We start from the raw sequence: 21,596 nt of genomic DNA on the forward strand, positions 1-21,596 counted from the left end.
GGCAGCTCCTGAACCTCCTGATGTGCCTGGGGACAGATGTGATGGTCTCTGGAGGACAGTGGCTGGGTGCCTGTTGGGACCAGGTGTGGGGCCAGCACTGAGATTGAGGCAGTAAATATTTACTCTTCTCTTTGGGTCAGGACTAAGAACTTTCCTCTGATGCAAATAAAACCCTTGTGTTGTGATGTCTCCTGCCGGAGCGCTGGAAGGGGAGTAACTCGGGACAGATGTTTTTGGAGCACTTTGCCAACTCAGTTGAGGCCCAAAATTTAGGGCTTGTAGAATAACCACAAAGATGTAATAAAACCAAACATGAGCAGAAATGTCTGCAGCAATTATGCAATTTTAAAAAAATAAATAAATAACTGAGGGGATGGTTTGAATTGAAGCATTTCCCTGCAGCATCCCTGTAGAATCCTGTGCATCCTGTGGCAGGCTCAGACCTGTGAGAGAGGGTGATGGGGGAGATGGCAAAGCTTATCCCTGGCACAGCCTGGGTGAGGCTCCTGCTGTGGGGAAACCCTTCGGTGCAGAGCCCAGGGAGCTGTGGCTGTGCCCCAGTGGTGTTCCCTGCCCTTCCCAGGGCAGCTGTTTCTGTGGCATCTGAGGGTCTGAAAGGGCAGAGCTGAAGGGAAGGTGTGTGTGCCTGCCAGGGCAGGGATGTGGCACTGTGAGCTCTGCCTTTCCAGGCTTGAAAACAGACACTTTGCAAACAGTTTCTGCACCCGCCGTGTGGAGCTGCCTCAGGCTCCCGGGAGCTCTGGGTGCAGTTCCAGCTGAGGGCATGGGAAGGGATGGATGGGTGTGGAAGGGAAGATGCCTGTGGGGAGCTGGGGGGCAGGACAGTGGGGCTGGAGATGTGTTGCCTCCCCCCAAGAATGCCATTGCCGTGGGCATGCACGGAGCCAGGAGGGATCTGCTTCCCATGGGAGCTCAGCCAGGGAGCAGCAGAGAGGGATCCCTTGCTTTTGGGATTAGTGCTTCAATCCCAAACCCGGGGCAGCAGGTGGGCAGAGCCATGGGAAAGCCAAGGCTGACCTCACTGCATTATTGATAGTGCCAGCTCTGGCATCAGGTGTCCCAGGGCTGGGCTGGGCCCTGGAGCAGCTCCAGCTCAGCACCTTGGGAAGGGAGGCTGGGGCAGGCGGCAGCTGGAGCCCTGGGAGCGTCCAAGGCCAGGCTGGACAGGGCTTGGAGCAACCTGGGCTAGTGAAAGGTGTTCCTGCCCATGGCAGGGGGTGGAATGTACTGGTTTTAAGGTCCCTTCCAGTGGAAACCATTCCAGGACTCTCTGATGGTGGTGGGGGCTTTCTCCCTGTGCTGCTGGAGGGGCTGGGAGGCTCCACATCCCAAAGCCTTGCTGGGAGTGGGGCAGCCCCAGCCTCGTCCTCCACACAGTCCTGTCTGCTCATCCCTTGGGCATCGACAGCCTGGTCCCTTCTGGCTTCTGCTCGTTGGTTTTGGTGCCAGTTTGGGGCTGGCAGTGCCCCACTGTCTGCTGTGGGGTTTGTGGGAGCTTTGGCTTGGGATGAGCAGTGTGTGCTGGGCATTGCCAGGGCACTGGGAGGAGGTGCTGGCAGGGATCTGAGCCTCAGTCGGGATCCAGGATGAGCCCCTGACCCCCGGGGCTGTGCGGTGAAGAGGGCGGTGTGTGTTGGGTGGCGGGGTCAGCCCTGCCCCCGCCCCTGGTCCCGCACTCCGCATCTCCCAGCGCTGCGGGAAGGCGGGTTGGATGCGGAGCGCTTCCCTCAGTCCCCTCCCAGGCGTTGTGAGGCCGTGGGTGGGCTGTGGGGACAGGGATGGGAATGAGGATTCCTCACCAGCCCGTCCCGTCCCGTCCCGGCTCGGGCAGTGCTGCGGGGAGGGAGCTGCTCGCTCCGGGGGCTATTTTCGTGCCGGGCAGCGCAGGAAGCCCCTCCCGGGGCGGAGAGCATCCCTCCCGGGGCGGGGAGCATCCACCCCGCGGCACGAACTTCCTTCGCCGCGGTATTTTTAGTGAAACACAAAGCGGCTGGGCGGCAAGAGGCAGATTAGCATCGGGAGGAGCTGTGCCCTGCCAAGGGCCTTTGTTCCCGGAGCCACGCGCTCCCAAGGGGCACCCGGGCCTTTGAGGGGACAGGGAGGTCGCCCCTGGGACCTCCCCAGCCCTGGGAGGGGGCAGGAGCGCAGCGGTGCCACCCCCTGCCCTGCTGCAGGCGGGGACGCTGCTGCCACAGAGATGCTGCGTGTGGTCCAGCCGGTGCTGATCCCTCCTGCATCCCCGAGTAATCAAAAACTTTCCCTGCAAACACTTGGAAAGCTGATATTAAAGGGAGCTGTTGGAAGCACAGCCCTCTCTGGCCCCTGTGCCCGCAGGGATGGGCTCCAGCAGCGTTCTCAGTAACAGCCCCGCTCACGAGTGGGCTCCTCGCCAGCTGCTCATGGCTCTGTTCAATAGAGAGCTATTAAATGGTTTTGAATAAATTAAAAATCTTTTGGCAGCACCAGGGCCTTCCTCGTGTGCCCTGGCAGCTGCACAGAGCCCCTGCTGTGCCTCTGCTCCATCCCTTGGAGCTCCTCCAGCCTGGTCGGGCTCGTGGTCTTGTCATGGTGGAGGAAACCTTAAAACAATATTGGGTTTGGGGTTTTTATTTGGATTCCCTATTTATTCCCAAGGCCCAAGCAAGTTGTGGAGGAGGGAATAAGCTGCACACTCCCAGCTGTTCAGCCAGGGCTGTCCCAGTGCTGCTGGATAAATCATCTCCAGGAGTTGGATCCCAGGGGTGCTGGTGCTGCAGGTGATGCTGTGGGTCTGGGTGATCCCACCTCCTCCTGCCCAGCCCCTGGACAAAGGGCTTCTCCCACCTGGATAAAAGGTGCTGGAGTTTTGGTACTGCTTATGGAGAATGGAAACACCTGGAGTAAAGGTGCCATGTGCTGCTGACTTCCAGTTTGAATTCCTGCTCTGGAGTGGGCCAGAACTTCCAGCTGCTGGCCAGGTACACCTGACTTCCAAAAGAGGTTTTAAACAGCTCCTTTTGATCCATAAAACACCATCCCTTCACTGCTCACAGCCCTGATGTGTGGCATCATCTCTGTGAGCCTCATTTGTGCCCTGTGGTCTGGGAGGCTGAGGGGAGGAGGTGGAAGGATGTGCCCAGCACTGTGGAGAGCTCAGGGTGTAAATGAAGGTCTGTTTTGAGCTGGTTTTGTCTCCCAGTCCTTGGCTCTGTCTGTAGATACAGAGATTTTACAGGCAATGGTGTTGGGAGACTCCAGGTTGGAATATGAGAAACTTGTAATCAGTAAAGGGTTTCTCCAAATCCACAGGTCTCTATAAATAAGGAATTAAACCCTGAGCTGTTTCTGGCATGATCCACGTTGTAATTTAATTTCATTACAGCCTTTACCCAGCCCCCTGAGTGTTTGGGTTCCGTTGCTGTGTTCAGGCCATATCCAGACATGGAGCTGGATTTTTTTGGCTCAGTGTCTTTCTTTTCCCACTAAAGTTTTGCAAGAGTTTGTTTCCAGGTACGATAAGCTGGTGGTGGGTGTTTGGTAGTGGTGAGTGTGTGAAAGCCAAATTGAAAGGAGTTTTATGAGCAAGAGGAAAGTAAGAAGGATGATTCCCTGTAGGTGCTGGTGAAGTGTGAGGGGCTGCTCTGTGGCCACAGAATCCTGGAATGGTTTGGATAGGAAGGAAACCTTAGAGGTTTTTTCATCCCACCCCTGCCATGGGCAGGGACACCTCCCACCAGTCCAGGTTGCTCTGAGCCCTGTCCAACCTGGCCTTGGGCACTCCCAGGGCTGGGGCAGCCACAGCTTCTCTGGGCACCTGTGCCAGGGCCTGCCCACCTTCACAGGGAGGAATTTCTCCCCATTATCCCACCTAACCCTGCCCTCTGGCAGTGGGAAGCTATTTTCCCTTGTCCTGAATCTCGAGACCCTTGTCCCAAGTCCCTCTCCAGCTCTTCTGGAGCCCTTTTAGGCACTGGAAGAGGCTCTGAGGTCTCCTTGGAGCCTTCTCCAGGCTGCACGACCTGGACTGCCTGGCAGTGGGTTTTCCCTTGGGAGAGTCTCCAGCCCTGGCACTGAGCTGTCCCATGTGCTGCCAGGGTACTTGAGGCAGGAGCAGGGCTGGGAGCAGCAGTGAGTGGGTGTCCCAGTGCCATCCTGGGCTCCTCCATCACCCCAGGGCTGCCCCCACAGCCCTGGCCAGAGCCCCCCTGCTCGCCCTGGGTGTGATGTGATTAAACCCTCTCATGGAATTACAGGGACTAATCCTGTTAAAGACACAAGCAGCACGAAAGGTGGTGGGAGGGCTAATCCCTCTGCTCCAGCCTTGGCAGGCTGAGCTCCCAGCCCTGGGAATGTGGCTGTGCCACCTGGCTGGAGTGGCATTCCCTGGGCAGAGATGCTCAGGAATTGGGAAGAGCCCCTGGAGACCTGCCCTGGGGTTCTTCCCAGTTCCTGAGAGCTCCTGCCTCCCTGTGTCCAGCACAGGGGCTTGCAGTCCCTCAGGAGCAGCCAGAGGCCATCCCAGGTAAATCAGTTAATTCTGGCCTTGGGGTTGTTCATGGTTAGCAGGATTTAATTAAGACGAGCCCTAATTAGTTCTAAGCGGGTGAGTAGTCAGTCAGCTTTGCCTGGAAGAGTTCCCTGCTCATCTGGCAGCTGGGAATGAGCACAGGGCTGTGCTGGCATCAGGAGGCTGAGCCTGTCCTGGAGTGGGGTATGTGGGAGACCCTGGATCGGGCTGGAACGTGGGGATTAAAATCACCTTGGAGCAGCTCATGGGTTTTGCCGGGCACCCAAATCCATCTTTTGGTTTTCCAAGTGCCAGTCTGGGGCTGTTCCTGCTTCCCCAGCGCTTTCTGTTCCCTGTCAGCCCTTCCCATGGGCACGGATCTCTCCAGGCTCAGGGTGGCACCGGGCTGTGCCCGGCACCGCACGCCCACCTTCACCCCGGGGTTATCAGCGGGAGCAGCCGGAGCCTGGCGCCGATCGGGGGGATCCTCCCGTGCTGCCCTGGGCACACACCGTGTTCCCCAGAGCCCTTATCTGCCCCAGCCCTGCTGGACCTGAGATAAGCACAGCCCCTCTCCCGGGAACAGCAGCCGGAGGGGCTCCCGGGCAAGGGGCATCCTCTGTGGCCACCTCGGTTTCAGGCAGCTGGGTTGAAAATGTGTCATTTTTGGAGCTCAGCATCACAGTGGGATGAGCCCTGATGGTGTCAGGTCTCGGTTGGATCCCGTGTTTCCCAGCAGTGTTGTGGGGTGGGTCTGGTGCCAGCGTTGTGCAATGGAGGCTGTGGCAGGAGGGCAGAGTTTCAGGGAGGGATGTCGAGAGAGCCCCAGCAGAGCCAGAGGCTTTGGGTGCTGTGTCCAGGTCAGCAGAGTTTGTGCAAAAGCTTTGACTTGTGGGTTTTTGAGAGAAGGGAGTAGTTTGCATGTCAGGCTGAGGGCTGGGAGCATGGCCCCTCAGCCCTCCTGCTTTTTGGGAAATTGCACCCCTGGAGGTTTTATTGCAGGATTTCTAGAGACAAAAGGCCTTACATTGGGTTGACCCCAAGCACGGGTGCCACGGCGCTGGCTTTGCTTTCCCTGCAAGGAATGCAGAGGATGTTTGGAGCCCTCCCCCTGCCCCATTTCCTCCAGCGAGCTGTGCTGCCCAGCCAAGACAAATATTGGGAGTAAACTATTGAACTTCCCTGGTCCCAGCCCTCACAGAGCAGTGCCTGTTCTCCCCCTTCCTGGGCAGGGGCCGGGATGAGGGGCTGCACATGTGTCCTGCTCCTGCCCCATGCCCATCGCCCCCCTCACTCCAAGGTGGGCTTGGTGGCAGAGCAGGAGGAGAAAACCAGCCCCAAAGGGACAGTACAATGGCTTGTGCCATCCTTCCCACCCTGCCTGTGCTTTACTGGGCTCTGCAAGGCTGAGTGTGACACCCATGACCTTCCTCCAGAGCTGAGGGGACCTGGGGCCATGTCCTCGCTGGCCCCTGGTGCACAACAGTTTTCTCCATTCTGTGTTAGATGTCTCAACTAACAGCCAGCTTTCTGCAGGGCAGTGGGATTGCACCCCATGCACAAAAATCAGGCTTTCAGGGCAGGTCTCGATGGGTTTGGGCAGTTGGTGCTCATCCTGGTGGGCTCTGGGGTTGGGTACATGGTCCTTTTATGGTCCCAAGTCCCACAGCCTTGGCATGGGTGAAAGCCACAAGTTCAGAGCCTGAGCAGCCCCAGCCCTTGGGAAAATACCTTTCCTTCCCTGTGAGCCCCACCTGTAACAGGGTGCAGGGTGTTCTCAGGGGTGCCCAGGGCATGGCATGAGCCCCCACCACCTCAAGGGGGGTTTCCCTTGGCATCTGTGGTGCCAGGTGAGTGCCGTGGGAACCCAGAGCTGTAGGACTGGATTCCTGCTGATGACCAGGGTCACTGAAGGCGAGGAATGGGGTCAGCACAAACCAATATTTGGTGATTGCTCAAGGCTTGGCCCCAACAAGCAGCAGGGGAGTCCAAAGGGCACGTGGTGGTGCCCTGGCACAGCCCCCAGCTGGGAGAGGTGGTGACCTGGGTGGGAGCTGTGCTCTGGACTCTGCCCTGTGCTGGAGGCTCCATTTGGGATCCACCACCTGTCCTTGGGGCAGTGCTGAGGACATGGAGATGTGCTGTGCTGTCTGTTTTGGGGTGTTGTGGAGCAGGACATGTCTCTCCTGTGGGGGATCCCCCTGTGGAGGGAGGGAGCTCTGTGGAATCAGGGAAGCTCATTCCCAGCATCTCCCTCTGCCTTCCCATTGTCCACAGCAATCCCTCTTCTCGCCTGGGGGTTCATGGGGAGCGTGGGAAGGACTTTTCCCCCTGTTCCAGCAGCTCGAACCCTGCACAGTGACCGGTGCTCCTTTCCCTCCCACCCACTAGAAAACAGATCCCTCTGGATCTGTTGAGATAACATTGAGTCCAGAATGGAGATCTGGATTCAAAGGGAGATCCCATCCCTCCTCTTGGCTGGATTCCAGCCTGCCAGGACCCAAGTTGCTGCCCCACATGGTCCTGGAGCTGATCCCTGTGGAGCAGACCTCGCTGGGATCCCGGCTGCGTGTTCCCTTGGCAGATCGTGCTGGAAAAGTTGTCTCTCTCAAGGAAAACACGTGCACGTGGCGGTTTCGGTCTCCTCCATCCTCCCTCCCTCCTCCCAGTCTCTGCCTGGGCCGGGCCAGCTGCTCCAGCCAAGCCTGTGCTGCCGTTCCTGGCTCCAGCCCTGCCCGGCGGGGAGAGCGTGGGTGCCTCTGCTGTCTGAGGCTGCTCCAACGCCAGCAAAGAGGGGAAAAAATGCTGCTTCCCTCAGCCTGTGGCTGAGAAATTCCCCAGCTGTGGGACTGCCAGGGAATGGCCAGGACAGCTCAGCTGGAGTCATCTCTGCGGGTGGATCAGCTGGACCCCACGGAGCTGGATGGGGCTGCTGTTCCCACAGTGCTGTGCTCATGGGGGAGCCTGTCCGGGGTTGTCCCCAGTGGGGACACGTGGCCCTGAGCAGGACGTGGCCCAGCCACAGCCCCTCCTGAGAGGCCCCTTTGTGCTCAGGGATTGCCGTAATGCGCCGGTTCAGTGCCTGGGATTTGGGAGAGGGGCAAATCCAGGCTTACCCCTGGCCTTAGGGCAGCAGTGGCAAAGGTCAGGCTCTGATTTCTTTGGCAGCAGAGCATTGGGAGGTGCAGCCTTGGTGGGAGCCGTGGGGGAACTGCTGTTCCCATCGCCCTGCTCCGGTGTGGGTGCCGGGGCTGGAGCGCTGCCATCCCGACAGCGTGCCCAGCCTGGCGGGCACTGTCACCCTGGGCTGGGCATTGGGCATCCTCCCCACCCTCCACATCCTTCCTGCTCTTGTTTTCTCCTGCCTGGCAGTTTGTTGGGATAACAGCCCTTTGCTTGTGCTGGGGGTGCAGCTCTGGCAGGTCCCTGGCACAGCCACCCTGCAGTCCCGAGGGATTTGCATCCCACAGCACCAGGAAAGGGCTGGGGCGTGTTGCCTTGGGACAACCTGGACACTTTGGTGCAGGGCACAGGAAGGTGCAAACCCCTTTTTGCTGCTGCTGCAGTGTCAGGAGATGGTGAAGGACCTCAGTAATTTTTTGATTGATTTTGCACCGCCCTGGGAGGGGCTGTGGGTCACCACTGACCCACACTGTCCCCTTGGCTATGTCCAAAAGGGCTGCAGGGCTCAGGGAGAGTGTCCCTGGGTCCAGTGGGTCCCTACTGAGGCTCAGGACCCACCGTGGGCACCATCCTTCCCCTCCAGGGGTGGCAGGAGCCATGCTGCAGGCATGGGGTTTCCATTGCAATCCCTTTCCTGCTCCTCCTCCTCACAGGGACTGTCATCAGGCTTGTCTGGGGACAGAGCAGGGACCTGGGATCACCCTGCCCAGCCTGACTTGCTGCTCCCATCCATCACAGCAGCCCTGGCAGGGACTGCTGACTCCCTGAAATATCCAAATTGCCCCATCAGCTGCAGCTTGGCCCTGGGTCCTGCTGGCCTCGTGGCTGGACATGTTCCACTGCTAATTGGAATTGTCTCCTGCCATCCCTGTGTGCTGCCTGTTGGCAGAGGAAGCAGCAGGATGTGTCCAAAGGGCGGGATGCATCCAAAGGGTGCTGGGAGTATGTGCTGGTGCAGAGCTCCCCAGGCTGGTGGGAGGATGCTGGGGGAGCAGTGCTGGGAAAACAGCACCAACCTCAGTGTCTGCTGCCCTTAAAAAAAAAAAAACACGGCTTTTTTTTTTTATGCTTCTATTACTCAAACTCAGCTGGAGCAATTCAAATAATTGGAGCAATTTGAATAATGGAAGAGATTTAAAGAAGCTACAACAGCCCAGAGCTGTGTTGGAGATGGGCAGGCAAAGTGCCTGGTGGTGACACAGAGCTCTGACATCAGGATCCTGCAACATCTCCCTCTCCTCCTGGTGATATTTAAGGTAACTCTCCTGGTTTTGGGCTCTGGAAGAGCTATTTGGAGGCAGCTCAGCTGTGTTTGTGCCCATCCTCCTCTCTGGGGGCAGTGATGATTTCTGACACTCTGCAGTCCCCGTCTGTCCCTGGGAGCACCCAGAGCTTTCTCCTGGCTGCAGGGATGTGGAGGTGGCAGCACTGGGAAGAAGGAGTTTGCAATTAGTGTCACTGGGCTCTCAGGTCTGCAGTGGGGGAATGACACGAGGTTTTCCTCCTTTGACCACTGGTGCCAGAGCTGAAACACCTCGGGAATGGGGTGGGTGGTAATTACAGTTGTGGCTGTATAAAAATGGAAGCAGGTTGTTGACTGCTCCTGCCCAACAATTTATTGCTGTCTTGGCTGGTGGAGAACCTGTGAGTTACCCCCTTCCTTCTGCAGGTGCTGGGGAGTCTTTGGGTGCTGGAGCCTCCACCTTTCTGCCCAGCTCTGGCCCTGCAGGGAAGGGAAACATCTGCTTGTGTTTCGGTGGGCCTGGCGTCCCCCCAGCGCCGTCTCCCCTTCCCCCTCTGTTATTTATAGCCTTTCACCAACATCTGGAGTTTGAGCTGCTCTGGCTCTGGCTGGCTCAGAGCTGTGGGATGGAGCTGGGCAGGAGGGAGGGAGTGGGGACTGAGCCCTGAGCCCTGCCCAGCCATGGCCTGGAGGAGTTGAGCACCAGGCGGGGTTGGGAAGCCCTGGGAGCATCCCTGCTCTGCTTTTCCCAGCAGTGGGAATGGTGGCAGAGCTGCTGTGTCCCCGCAGCCCTGGGGGTGCTCTGCCCCCCTCCCTGGCAGTGCTGCCAGCCCTCGGTCCCACTCCCCAGGGGGGTTTGAGGCTCCTTTGACATTTGCTGTCAGCTGGTCCCCCTCAAAGTGTCACTGAGGTCCCCCAGCCCCGGGGGCTGCAGGGCTACAATAGTCCCCTTTCTGGTGCTGCTTTAGTGGGAAAACTTGAGTCATTCCTGGGGGAAGGGGAATGAAGCCCATCCCTGCTGGAGCAGGATCCCTGGCATGGTGGTGAATGGGGGCAGCAAGCCCGTCCCAGCCATGGCACGATCCCAAAGGTCCCTGGTTCTCATGGCAAGCAGGGCTGTGGGTGCTGCTGGCAGCCATGGTGGGGGCTCCTGCCTCTCCCAGCCTTCCTCACCTCTGCAGGGTGGAAAACAGGAAGGTTTTACCCCTCCCCTTTCCAGATCAGGGTGACAAACATCTGCTTAAAGTTAAGTGCATCCCTAAATTAAGCAGAGGCAGCAGCCTTTGAGCTTCCAACAAAACTGTGGTAATAACACTGGCAATGAAAGCTTGCCTAAGGCTCAGCTTGGCTCCCAATATAACCAGAGCTGCCAAGGAAGGGTGTCCCTGTCAGGGGGTGTAAATGGACCTCTTGTTCTGGTGGTGCTGTGGCCCTTGGGCCCCCTTTCCTGTGCTGGTTTCTTGTCCTCTTTGGCTCCTGCCGGGCTCCCAGAGTCACCCTCCTCCTCTGCCCGCTGAGGGTTGGGGTTGGGGTTGGGTCAGGATCCTGCCCTGTTCCTCCACAGCCCCCAAAGGTGGCTGTGCCTCCCATGGTGCCCCTGCCTGCAGGGGAGAGCCCAAAGGGCAGAGGATGGAGAGGTCCCAGGTGGGGGCAAGGCAGTGGGAATGGACACTGACACTGAGCAGTCTCCTGTCCCTCCCAGGACATCTCAGTGTCCTGAGGTGGCCCCAGGGCAGCACAGGACCCCTGTGTCCCCCTGCCCTGGTGGGTTCTGCTGCTGAGGTTTGATTTTCAGGGAGCAAAGGAGCCATTTTCTGACCGAAACCTCATGGAAAAGGAGAGGAAACGCCACGGGAGCTGACTTAAAAGAAAATATGTTAACAATGTGAATTAGGCTGGAATGCTCCTGTCTGGGTTTTCTCCAACTCTGCCGAGCAGGGGTGGGAAGGTTTGACATGTCACTGGGTGATCCAGAGCCTGGAGCACATCCAGGTGCTGCAGCTCCCAACAGAAGGGACTGGAGCCTGTTTGCTGCCCCCAGGAAACAGCAAAGCCCCTGGGATGGTCATGGAGGGATGGGCTGGAGCACAGTGAGGTGGTCCCAGGCAGGACTGAGCCGATTAGGGCCGAGCCCTGATCTCTGGTGATTACCCTGTGACAGGGTGACCGTCACTCCCAGCCCAGGAGCTTGGCTGAGGTTGAGCAAATCCCCATTCCAGGGGGACGAGCAGGGCTGGAGGTCCCACTCCCATCCTGGTGCCACCATAGGACACCCCCTGGGACATCCCCTGGGATACCCTGCACTTCCCAGCTGTGCTGAGTGTCCCTTGAGCCCCGGAGCAGTCGGGGTGCCCCCTGTGCCCGGTGTGTGGGGCTGCAGGAGCCACGGTGTGCCAGGACCCACCAGGACCCACGGCGGATGGTACCGACCCAGCCTCAGCCTAGAGTAGTTCTGTGTGTGTGTGTTGTCCTCCTCATCCTCCTCATCCTCCTCCTCTCCTGAAGGACCCAGGAGAGCCGGGTTTCCGTGCTGGCACTGGTGTTTTATTCCTGGAATAAACCCCTGAAATGCAGCTTTTAAAAGTGTTTTAGCTTGTTATGGGCAGGTGTTTGTGGGGCAGAGGGGCTGAAGATGGTCCTGGGACTTGGCTACTGCTATCTTGAGCATCTCTGGAGTGGAGAGACTTTTGGCCATTTCTGCAGCTTTTTGGGCTGGTCTTTGAAAAGCCCTTTTTATCCCTGTTCCTGCTCACAGTCAGGCTGGAGAGGGATGGTGGGGAGGTGCAAGTTGGGTGTGTGAGTCATTGTCCTTTGGGAAGGCAGTGGGCTCAGGGCAGGGAGACATCCCTGGCCCAGACCTGGGGCTCAGGGTCAGCTGTGACAGTGAGCAGGTCCCTGGCACTGTTGGACTCCTGACCTTGAGCTGGGGAGGGGCTTTTGTTGAGGCAGGTGGGTTTGGTTGGATATTGGAGTTTGGGGCTGCTCTGCTGCCCTCAAAGCCCAGGGGATGAGTTTGTTTCCCTTTGGTGCTGCTGGGAGTGGGTTCTGCTTGCATGGAGGCTGGCACAGCTAATTAGTGGTATGGAAACCCCTTGTTAATTGGAGTTGGTGACATTTGTGATTCCAGCTCCAGGTGTACAGACTGGGACTGGTCCTGGTCACTGCAGGGCCCTGCATGAGGTGGCACAAAACCAGTGCTGTGGCATCCTGGGGAGCCTGGGGGTGGCTCTGGGGGACCCCAGTGAGCTGGGGGTGGTCCTGGTCCCCAGTAAGCCAAGGGGTGTCCCCAGGTGACCCTGGTGAGCCAAGGGGGGGACCCCAATTCCCAACAGCAGTGTGGAAACTGTAAGGGAAATAAAAAATCAGATGTTTCAAGAGTTGCCATGAGATTGTGAGAACTGGCAACACCCAACTGGGGTTGTTTTATTTTATTGAAAGTGTTTCATTGTTATTTAATGTCTTGTTTGTGCATTTTTAAATGGACCAGCTTGAGCTGTGCTTCCGAAACCTTTTTCCTTCTGAAATTCCAATGGTTTGCCTCAAGCAGCAGCTCCAGGGATGGGGTGGCTTATCCAGGCAGGATTTATCTACACACACCTTGGATGGTACAGACAGGGATGATTGTAGGTGGAGTGTGTCCTGCCATTCCTCCTTAATCCAGTTTATTAAATTAATGGCCACTGGTAGAATCCGAATTCCTAGAAAAAATAATTGCTTCATTCTGCTTTTTTTTTCAGGCAAATAGACAAAAAATAGAGTCAACTTTTGTTGCTTTATAATATCCATGTGAATGTAACTTAGTCCAAATTGGCTTTGGTGTTGCTGGCGTGTGGAAGGCAGCGAAGCCTCCTCGGAGTGGGATGGGAGTGTTCCTGCAGGAGGGTCCTGGGAAGCCCAGATAAGGGGCTGCTCTTCCAGGGAACGCTCTGGGGCAGGGCTTGGCTTCCACAAAGGCCAAATTCCCCTGGGAGCTGAGGAAATATCTTCCCAGAACACAAGCAGGGAAACGTTGGCACGGGGAAAAAAGAAAATAAAGAGCAGAGCTGGCAGGAGAGGCTCTGTGTCAGTGGGGGGGGAGCAGGGGGAGGCGAGGGGAGTGTCAGGGTTTGCTAATCCCAGAGAGGGGCTTTGCAGAGCTCAGCTCCAAGGCCTGTTTTTCCAGCAGCCAAGGATTGCGTTAGTCGGGAGGTTTAAGAGCCCAGCGAAAGCCCTGGATCATCTCTGGGGGAGGATAAGCAGTTCTGCCCGAGGGTTTCTGCTCAGAACAGATGCTGAATTGGGATTATTTTATATATATATGTGTGTTTTAAAAAATAAATATGTTGAATCCATTCCAGTTAAGGTTCTTAAGTTGAAGATATTCCAGTGAAAGGAGCACAAGCCTGTGTAGGACACGGCACTGCTCACCAGCCTGGCAGCCAAAGGGATCCTGCAGTGAAGCTTTTCCCTCTGTGGGTCATTTATTGGGTAGTTTGATTTCACTGGTGATGCCAGGGGATGCCCAGAGGCAGAGGGACTGACCCTGGTGTGCCCATGCTGCATTTTGGGGTGATTTTCTCAGTGATTTCCTGTGTTTTCATGCTGCTGCCAGAGCTCAGACCCTGCAAAAGTGGAGCAGGAGAAAAATGATTTTAAAAAGTCTTTTTTAAACCCAGGTGGGGATCTCAGGTGTGTTTTGGTGATCCCAACCACGCTCCCCTCTGCCCATGGCACGTGCCCCCTTGTGCTGCACAGAGCCCCGAGTGTCCTTTGAGGTCACACAAATCTGACCCTCTTGGGCCAGTTGAATCATTTCCTGTTTTCTTCAGTTTTTGAAGAACTCTGAGGCAGGCTGGAAATGTTTGCAGATGGGGTGAACTGGCTGCTCCGGGGCCATGGGAAAAGTCCAGGAGGTTAAATGTGTGGAGGGGCAGGATGAGGATGTGGGGCTGCTCCTGCTTTGTGGAGTTGAGGTGCTTGGGAGCCCCATCCTGGTCTGGGCTGTTGCACTGATGGTTTTTCCCCTGTAAAAAGTGGTCTGGGATTGAGGTGTGAACACACAGAGCTGGTTTTTAATAAACTCTGTGGTGCCAAGTGAATTTCTGTAAAATTCAGGTCTCAGGGTGCCCCGATGCCCGAGATGGGCATTGCTGGTGTTGCCCCTCATGTGTGAGGAGTTTTTGAGGAATGTGGTGCTCAGCACCATCAGGGTGGTCCTGGTGCCCCTCCTGTGCCAGAGCAAAGCTGTCTGGACACAGTCCTGAGTGATGTGCTCTAGGGAACTCTGCTCCAGCAGGGAAGGTGGACTTAGATGACCTCCAGTGGTCCCTTCCAACCTGAACCATTCTGTGTTTAAGGCCTGGTCATCTCAAATCCCTGTTTCTGCCTGAATGCTGGGATTGAGCTGGTCAGGCTGGTACTGAACCCTGATCCATCTCTGTCCCTCCTGGACATTGAAGTTGTGGCCAAAATTGCCCCAAGAAGTGACTGTCCCATCCCTGGCAGTGTCCCAGGCCAGGCTGGATGGGGCTTGGAGCAACCTGGACTAGTGGAAGGTGGAACAAGATGGGCTTTAAGGTCCCTTCCAACCAAACAATTCCAGGGTTCTATGGAAATTCCACCCCCCCAGCATGGGCAATCCTCAGGGGTGATCAATTTGTGTGTCCCCACTTTGTCCTGCTCTGTAAAATCCCTCCTTGAGGGGATGAAGGAGTTGGGATCAGCCCTGAAGTGACTTAGCTGTGACATTCTACACAAGCTCAGCCTTCCTGTCTTGGACTTTGGGGTTCATCAGCCCAGACCCCCTCGCTGGGATGTGATGGCACCCGTGGGCAATGCCAATGTCACCAGGATCAAGGGTGTGGTGCTGCCTTAAATAGACAACTGGGGTTAATCTCGGGTCTGGGTGATCCTGGGCCAAGCACAGCCTGGCCTTGGGTCTTCCCTGCCGGGGCTGGGGCTCGGCTGCTGCCGGGGGGGTCCCGGTGCATGGGTGGGTTTATCTGGGCTGCTCCTGGTGAAGGAAATGCACTTTTTGTTTTGTTTTCATTTTTCTGGAGTGGTTTTGGACAATTGCTTTTCTAAAATAGACTCAATGAGAGGAAATTCATTTGTTAACCTGTCCCTGTGCAGGGGACAGGAGGACGGGGGGCAGATACGGCGCTTCCTCACCGCCTTTATTGACCGTCACCTCTGCCTTGGGGAGAACCAAACCCAGGAATGAACCCCCCTGTCCTGTGCCCCCCACCCCTCTCTGTTCACCAGGATTTGAATGGACAGAAGGAGCTGTGCCCACGTCTCTGCCACCTGAAGAAAGGCCCCACTGGCTACGGCTTCAACCTGCACAGCGAGAAGTCGCGGCCGGGGCAGTTCATCCGCTCGGTGGATCCCGACTCTCCGGCGTCCCGAGCGGGGCTGCGGCCCCAGGACCGGCTGGTGGAGGTAAAGGGGTGGGACACACACGGCTGGTGGGACCCTGGGGAGCCTGGAGCTGAAACAGACCCTACCCCAGGACCTTTCCATCAGATCCCCCCAGTATTCCTCTGTGATTCTGAGCCAGATGGTGGGGCTGCTCTGGCTGTGGCTTTGTGCTCCTTCCACTCATGCCAAGTGGGCATTTGTGAGCACTGAAGTCTAGATGGAATCATAGGATGGAATAATGGAATTATTTAGGCTTGAAATGTACTCTAAACCCATCAGGTCCAACCACTTTCCCAGCACTGCCAAGGCCACCACTAACCGTGTCCCCGGGTGGCTGTGCCATCGAGCCCTCGCTGCTGGTTCAGGGTTATGGGAAATGCACTCCTGGAAGAGCGAGTTGGGCAAATACTGCTTTCCAGCCCCGTGAATCCCCAGCCAGTGGGAGCTGCTGCCTCCTCCCTGCACCTGAAAGTTTAATGCAGGAGCAGCGTGGGGCCGGGGCCGGGCGCGGGCACCGGTGGCGGCGGCTCCCGGCGAGGGGTCGTGTTATTTATTGATGGGCTTGGCCCAGTGCCTGGCACACACAAAGCAGCTCGGGGTGAGCTGGAGAGCTCAGAAACCCAATCCCCTCCCTCCTTGCTCTGTGGGGCTTGGATAAATATTTGATGCCCCCCAGTCCTGTGGCAGGGCGGGGGTAGAGCAGCCTCCTGGCACGGCTCAGCCAGGGGTGAGCACTGGGCACGGATCGGGGTGACCTGGAGTTGGTGCTGCCGGGGATGGAGTGGGGTGGTGAGCTGGCAGCTGAGGTTGGCAGCCCCTGGAGCGAGGTGCCAAGCCTGGGAATGGGGTTCCTGTTTATCCCAGCCCTCGAAGCTGTGCCCTCAGGACCAGGGGCAGGCTGGCTGCCCCCAAAGGGAGCACGAAGTTTGGGGCTCACCCTGCTCAGTCTCTGCAATGCCCTCCTGCCCTGGCCCTCCCTTGGCATCCAGGAGGAGCAGCCGCCGGCTCTGGGTCATACCGAGGCTGTCGGGGCCCTTCCCAACGGGACAAAGGGTGATTCATTCCCACCAAACAATGCCCCGAATCACAATGGTCCCCTCGCTGTGGGGAACAATCGGGAGCAGAGGATCATGTTCCCTGTAGCTCCTGACTCGCAGGAAGGAAAGGGAGAGAGGAATCCGTGTAGCAGGCACAAGGATTCACTGCTCAGGGACATGGGAAACCCAAGATTTTCCATCAGAAAGGGCTGAAGGATGGGACAGTGATGCCACCCCAGTGGCACCAAGCCTGTGCCCGTGCTTAGTTACACCTCACAGGCAGCCTGAGATTCCTGTGGTGCATCCCAGGGCAAGGCTGGGTTTGACATCACTAAAGAGAGCAGGGAGAGCATTTGGGTGGGACTTGAGTGGGTGAGGTGATGGTGCAGTCTGTGGTTTGTGATTCCCAATGGATGTGTTCGGGATACAGGCAGGGACCAGCAGTAACACAGGGGATGCTCTGGCAGAGGCACTGGGGGGTTTAGGAGGCCATGGCTGGCTTGAGAGGGGGAAAGAAAAAAGCCCAAAGCCTTCCTGTCATCCCAACAGACATTGAAAAAGGAAAATCCCACCCCTCAGGGGAAGAGGAGGCTGTTGTGGGGGTCTGTGCTGTGGGGGCACAGGTTGGGGTTCTGATGCCGTGGCCTTGCAGGTGAACGGCATCAACGTGGAGGGGCTGCGGCACTCCGAGGTCGTGTCCCACATCAAATCCAGGGAGAGCGAAGCCAGGCTCCTGGTGGTGGACCCCGAAACAGATGATTACTTCAAGAAGCTGGGGGTGACCCCCACAGAGGAGCACACCAAAGGTGAGACCTTCCTTTCCCAGGGTGATCCTGCCCCGTTCCCATGCCATGGGTGGGATCTCAGGAGTGAGGGAGTCACGTTTCCCTTCTGTCTCATCCCTCAGTAGTTTCCTGAGCACCACCCAGCTATTTATAAATAATGAGAATACACCCTCATCCAGCCAAAAAATGTTTGTTACTTTTATATTGTGATTGATTAATTTAGGAAATTGCTGCCCTGAAGTGACTGAGATGTGGTGGGATTTGGGGGGAGCCTTCAAAGCCAGGTTGGATGTGGTTTGGAGCAACCTGGTGTGGTGGAAGGTGTCCCTGCCCGTGGCAAGGGCTTGGAATGAGATGAACTTTAAGATCCCTTCCAATCCAAACCATCACAGGGTGTTACATAGTTCTGTGAACTGTTGGTCTCTGCTGCAGTGAAGGAACCCGAGGGTGGTGGGAGCACCACGGTGTGAGCAGGGGGAAGGTTTCATGGGAGTGCTCATGGCGTGGCTGGTGCAGGAAATGTTCTCCTGGCTGCTGAAACCTGGCAGGGAAAGCTGCCCATCCGCTCCCAGCCTGCCGTGCCCCAGTGGAGGGAGCGCTGCCAGCCCAGCCTGCCCCGCTCCATGGGCAGCTCCGTGCCCAGGACAGCTGGTCCTTGTCTGCTCCGGCTCCCGGGATGCTCAATGGGCAGATTTGTGCTGGGAAGTGGGTCAGGAGCGTGGGGCCAGCGGTGTCAGGTGCTCCCAGGGGCAGCCGGGGCTGGGAGATCTCCCCAGCCACAAAGGAGCCCTTGTTTGTTCCCAGGGAGGGGATGGATGGAGCCAGAGATCCCTTGGGAGGGTGGGCAGGAGGGTGGGTGGGTGGGTGGGTGCTCCAGGACCCGCAGCACTCGCTGCTGTCTCGGTGCATTCAGCAGAGCCCAGGAATTGGGTCTGTCTGGGCGGTGACAAAGTGCTCTGGTAGGTTCTGTTGTTTGCAGAGTGAGAGGAAATAATAATTGTACTCTTTAACTGAACTGCTTTGACCTCAAACTGATCATTTCCAGTGATCTGAGCACCTCAACCTTTAAGCCAATGAGTGGATTTTAAGACCTTTTAAGATTAAGGAAATACCAAAGTATTTCTGGACATGCCTAATTTTGAAATCATTTTTTTTCTTAAAGTCCAGTTCTACTTTAATATCCTTTGTGATTTGAAGCTGGCTTCTCATTTAAATAATTTAAAATTTAGCTTCTTACAATATCAGAGCCCTTCACTTCTGCTATGAGCTGACTCTTCTAATGCCCATTGCTCAGAGCTTGTTGTACTTTGAATCCAACATTCAGTATTGATTAAATATTTAAGCATCCAAATGCCACAATGGAGATTTTTGCATTAAGGTTTAGGTTTATTTTTTCTGAACTGCTTTGCCCCAGGAATCCCTGCAGTGATGCAGCCTCCAAATTGGTCTGTAGGGAAGCATCCATGCTCAGCATAATTCAGTTATTAATCCTGTGATAATTAACACATCTGTTAGTCTGGGACAGATGAGACATGATAATGCCCAGGGCACCAGCTTGATCATTGTGACTGGCACCTCAAATGCATTAATTTTGCCATAGTGTGGGATATTATTGGTGTAAATCATTGGAAGGGAGCAAATGAAAGTCCAGGGTGCCTGGGGAATGGGTTGTTGGCCACACACTGTTGTGAGACCACCAAGATGCTGATTTTGGTGGAGAGTTTTGAGCTGGTCTTTTAAAGTTTTAAATTAAGCAACTTCTGAAAACAAATCAGAGTGGTCAAAAATGGGAGTGTTCTGCTGTTAGTGCTTGTAGAAGGAGGTTACTTGGTCCCCTTCCTGGAAGGTGTTTTCTTCTGATCAAAACAGGGTAATATTGAGTGAATTCTGGGCAATTGGCAAGGATGTGGTTCTGGGACCTGAGGACAGGGATCCCAGCTCTCCTGGGCCCCGAGGACAGGGATCCCAGCTCTCCTGGGCCCCGAGGACAGGGATCCCAGCTCTCCTGGGCCCCGAGGACAGGGATCCCAGCTCTCCTGGGCCCCGAGGACAGGGATCCCAGCTCTCCTGGGACAGGGATCCCAGCTTTCTTGGGACAGCAGTCCCAGCTTTCCTGGACCCCAAGGGCAGCAGTCCCAGCTGAGGGAGCTCACTGTGTTTCTGTCTGTGTTGTCCAGGTGTGGTTCCTCAGCCCATGACAAACGGATCTGCACAGACTCAGGTGAGTCCTCACCTGCTCCAGGATGTCCTGGTGGCAGCATCTGGGGGAGCTCAGCTGGGGGGAGAGTGTTGGAGTGATCACAGAGGGTCAAGGATCTTTCCTTGGCTCCCACCTGTGCCAGCTGAGCCTGGAGAACAGGGGGAGGCTCAAAAGGTCCCCAAGACTCATTTAGCTCAGCTTTACTGCTGCTGGCTGGTTTTAATTCCTCCACACTGCAGCTTTAATTCAGGAGTCCAACAAGGCTGGGTTCAGCTCCTTTTAATCCCAGTGACAGGGGGGAGATGGTGACCTGCTGGTGCTGGCAGGTTGGGGACTGTGCTCTGCTTGATGTGGGGGATGTGGGAGAGCAGCAGCTCTGCTGGGAAATCCCAGGGAGCTCCTGTGTGTGCTGGTTCAGCAGGATCATCCTCTCCAGGCTCCCTTCCCATCCCTGGAGGAGTCTGACAGAGTAGTGGGGTCTGTCCCCACCAGGCTGAAGCATTTTCCCCCTGGCTTTTTACTTTTTGTCTAATTCTGTCTTTGCACACATCAGACTAACATTTCCATTTCTTCCAGCTGAATGGAGGATCCACATCTTCATCTCACAGTGACCTGCAGAGTCCTGGGAAGGAGTCAGAGGTAAAACCCCAAACAGTGCCCTTCCCTTTTACAACCTGCCTTATGGTGCTGTGTCCTTGTGTTTGCAGTTTGTCTCCCAGACTTGGGTTCATTCGTGTCCCCCCCATAAGCCAAGATCCAGTTTTCTCTAATCCCTTGCACTGTGGCTGAGTGTGGGATGGAGCTGAGAGCTGTCAGCAGTGGCTGCTTCCAGTGTGGAGGTGGCCACATTGCTGGGAGGGATGGATGGATGGAGGGATGGATGGATGGATAAATCCTTTAGGATGGATACATCACTTTTTCAGGTAGCTGGTGGAGGGCTTGGGACCCTCGAGGTGACATTTGATGTTTAAAAGAGCTGCTCAGGATGGGAGGAGTTGGATTTGGTGACTGGCAGGGCTGGAGGAGTTGGCTCAACAGCTCAGTGAAGGGGCAGAACTTGCTGGGCAAGGTGATGGAGAGGCAACCAAAAGTCAAAGGAAGCATAGATTGGTATTCCCATAAGTTATTGATTTAGCAGGTTTTTTATGTGAAAATAAAAGTAGGGGATTTTAAAGTGCTCAAAAAATTATCTTTAGCATGAGGTTCTGCTGGAGGTAGAAGAATGTCTGATTGCAGGCGCTCTGTGGGGTCTCTGCTGTGCTGTCCCCTGCCCCAGAACATTTGGGAGCAGGGATCTGACAGCAGCAAGAGCTCTGGGAGCACCCCCAGGCTCTGAGCCCTGTCAGACATCAGGTGTGTCCGAGCTGTGGCCACACACCTGTGGTCTGGCATCTCCATTTCCCTCCGAGCATTAAATAATGCATGTGCTGCTCCAGTGGCTGCTGCCTTTGGCAAACCAGGCTGTGTCCTGGTGGTGATTCCTCCCATGGAGTCACCTTTGGGCTGTTGGGCTGTTCCAGGGGTCACTGCACGAGAAGTCAGAGTCCCTGGGGTGGGAAAACTGGGCTGTGTCCCAGTGCTCGAGTGCAGCAGTTCCTCCCCCAGAGTCACTGTGGGGCTGCTCAGGGGTCGCTGTCCCACCTCTGTGTTCGAAGTCACAGCCCCTGGGGGCAGGGGGGGTTTGTCTGGGCTCAGTTTCGGTGACTTTGGGTCAGTTTGCTTTTGTTCAGCCCCAGCAAGGCCGGAGCTGTTATCTCGTGGTGCTGGTGGAAGGACCTGCCCATGGTTATCAGCAGGGTTTGTGCAATCATTATTTTGGAGCTGGGCATGCGTGGTGAGGAGCAGTGCCAGCAGGAAAGCTTAAAAACATGTCCTTGAAGGTGAAAGTCTCCATTCTGTGTGTTTGCCCACTCCTGACACGAGTGCAGCCGTGCAGCTCTGGGGGCAGCCTCCACCCCACACCTCCTGGAGCATTTCCACCCTGCCTGGCTCCAGACTGGTGCTGCCAGAGCCTCGGTGCAGATGTGATCAGTGAAGCAGAAGCTTTAGATCGTGCCTGTGATGGGGCTGCTGCCCACTGACACCAGCCCTGATGAGCCCAGTCCGAGCTGGGATGGTGCTTGCCAGCCCTGTGGGGTTTCAGGGGGTCAGAGACCCCACCAGTGGAGTAAAAGTGTTTTAGTCAGGACACCAATTGTACCCTGAGGATGTGGTGATGTGGTACTGCAGGACCAGGAGGGTC

General features: G+C 56.3%; 1 protein-coding gene across 2 annotated transcripts in view; it reads left to right on the forward strand.

The window, feature by feature from the left end:
- Nucleotides 1-21,596, forward strand: part of NHERF2 (NHERF family PDZ scaffold protein 2) — a 32,451-nt gene that overhangs the window by 8,061 nt on the left and 2,794 nt on the right. For both annotated transcript variants that reach the window (XM_071571235.1, XM_071571236.1), the window contains exons 3-6: nucleotides 15,177-15,353; nucleotides 17,022-17,175; nucleotides 19,332-19,375; nucleotides 19,931-19,993. In XM_071571235.1, the coding sequence (XP_071427336.1) occupies nucleotides 15,177-15,353; nucleotides 17,022-17,175; nucleotides 19,332-19,375; nucleotides 19,931-19,993 (438 nt within the window). The remainder of the gene's footprint in view (nucleotides 1-15,176; nucleotides 15,354-17,021; nucleotides 17,176-19,331; nucleotides 19,376-19,930; nucleotides 19,994-21,596) is intronic.

This window comes from Pithys albifrons, chromosome 16 (genome assembly GCF_047495875.1).
Source record: "Pithys albifrons albifrons isolate INPA30051 chromosome 16, PitAlb_v1, whole genome shotgun sequence".
Lineage (NCBI taxonomy): Eukaryota > Metazoa > Chordata > Aves > Passeriformes > Thamnophilidae > Pithys > Pithys albifrons.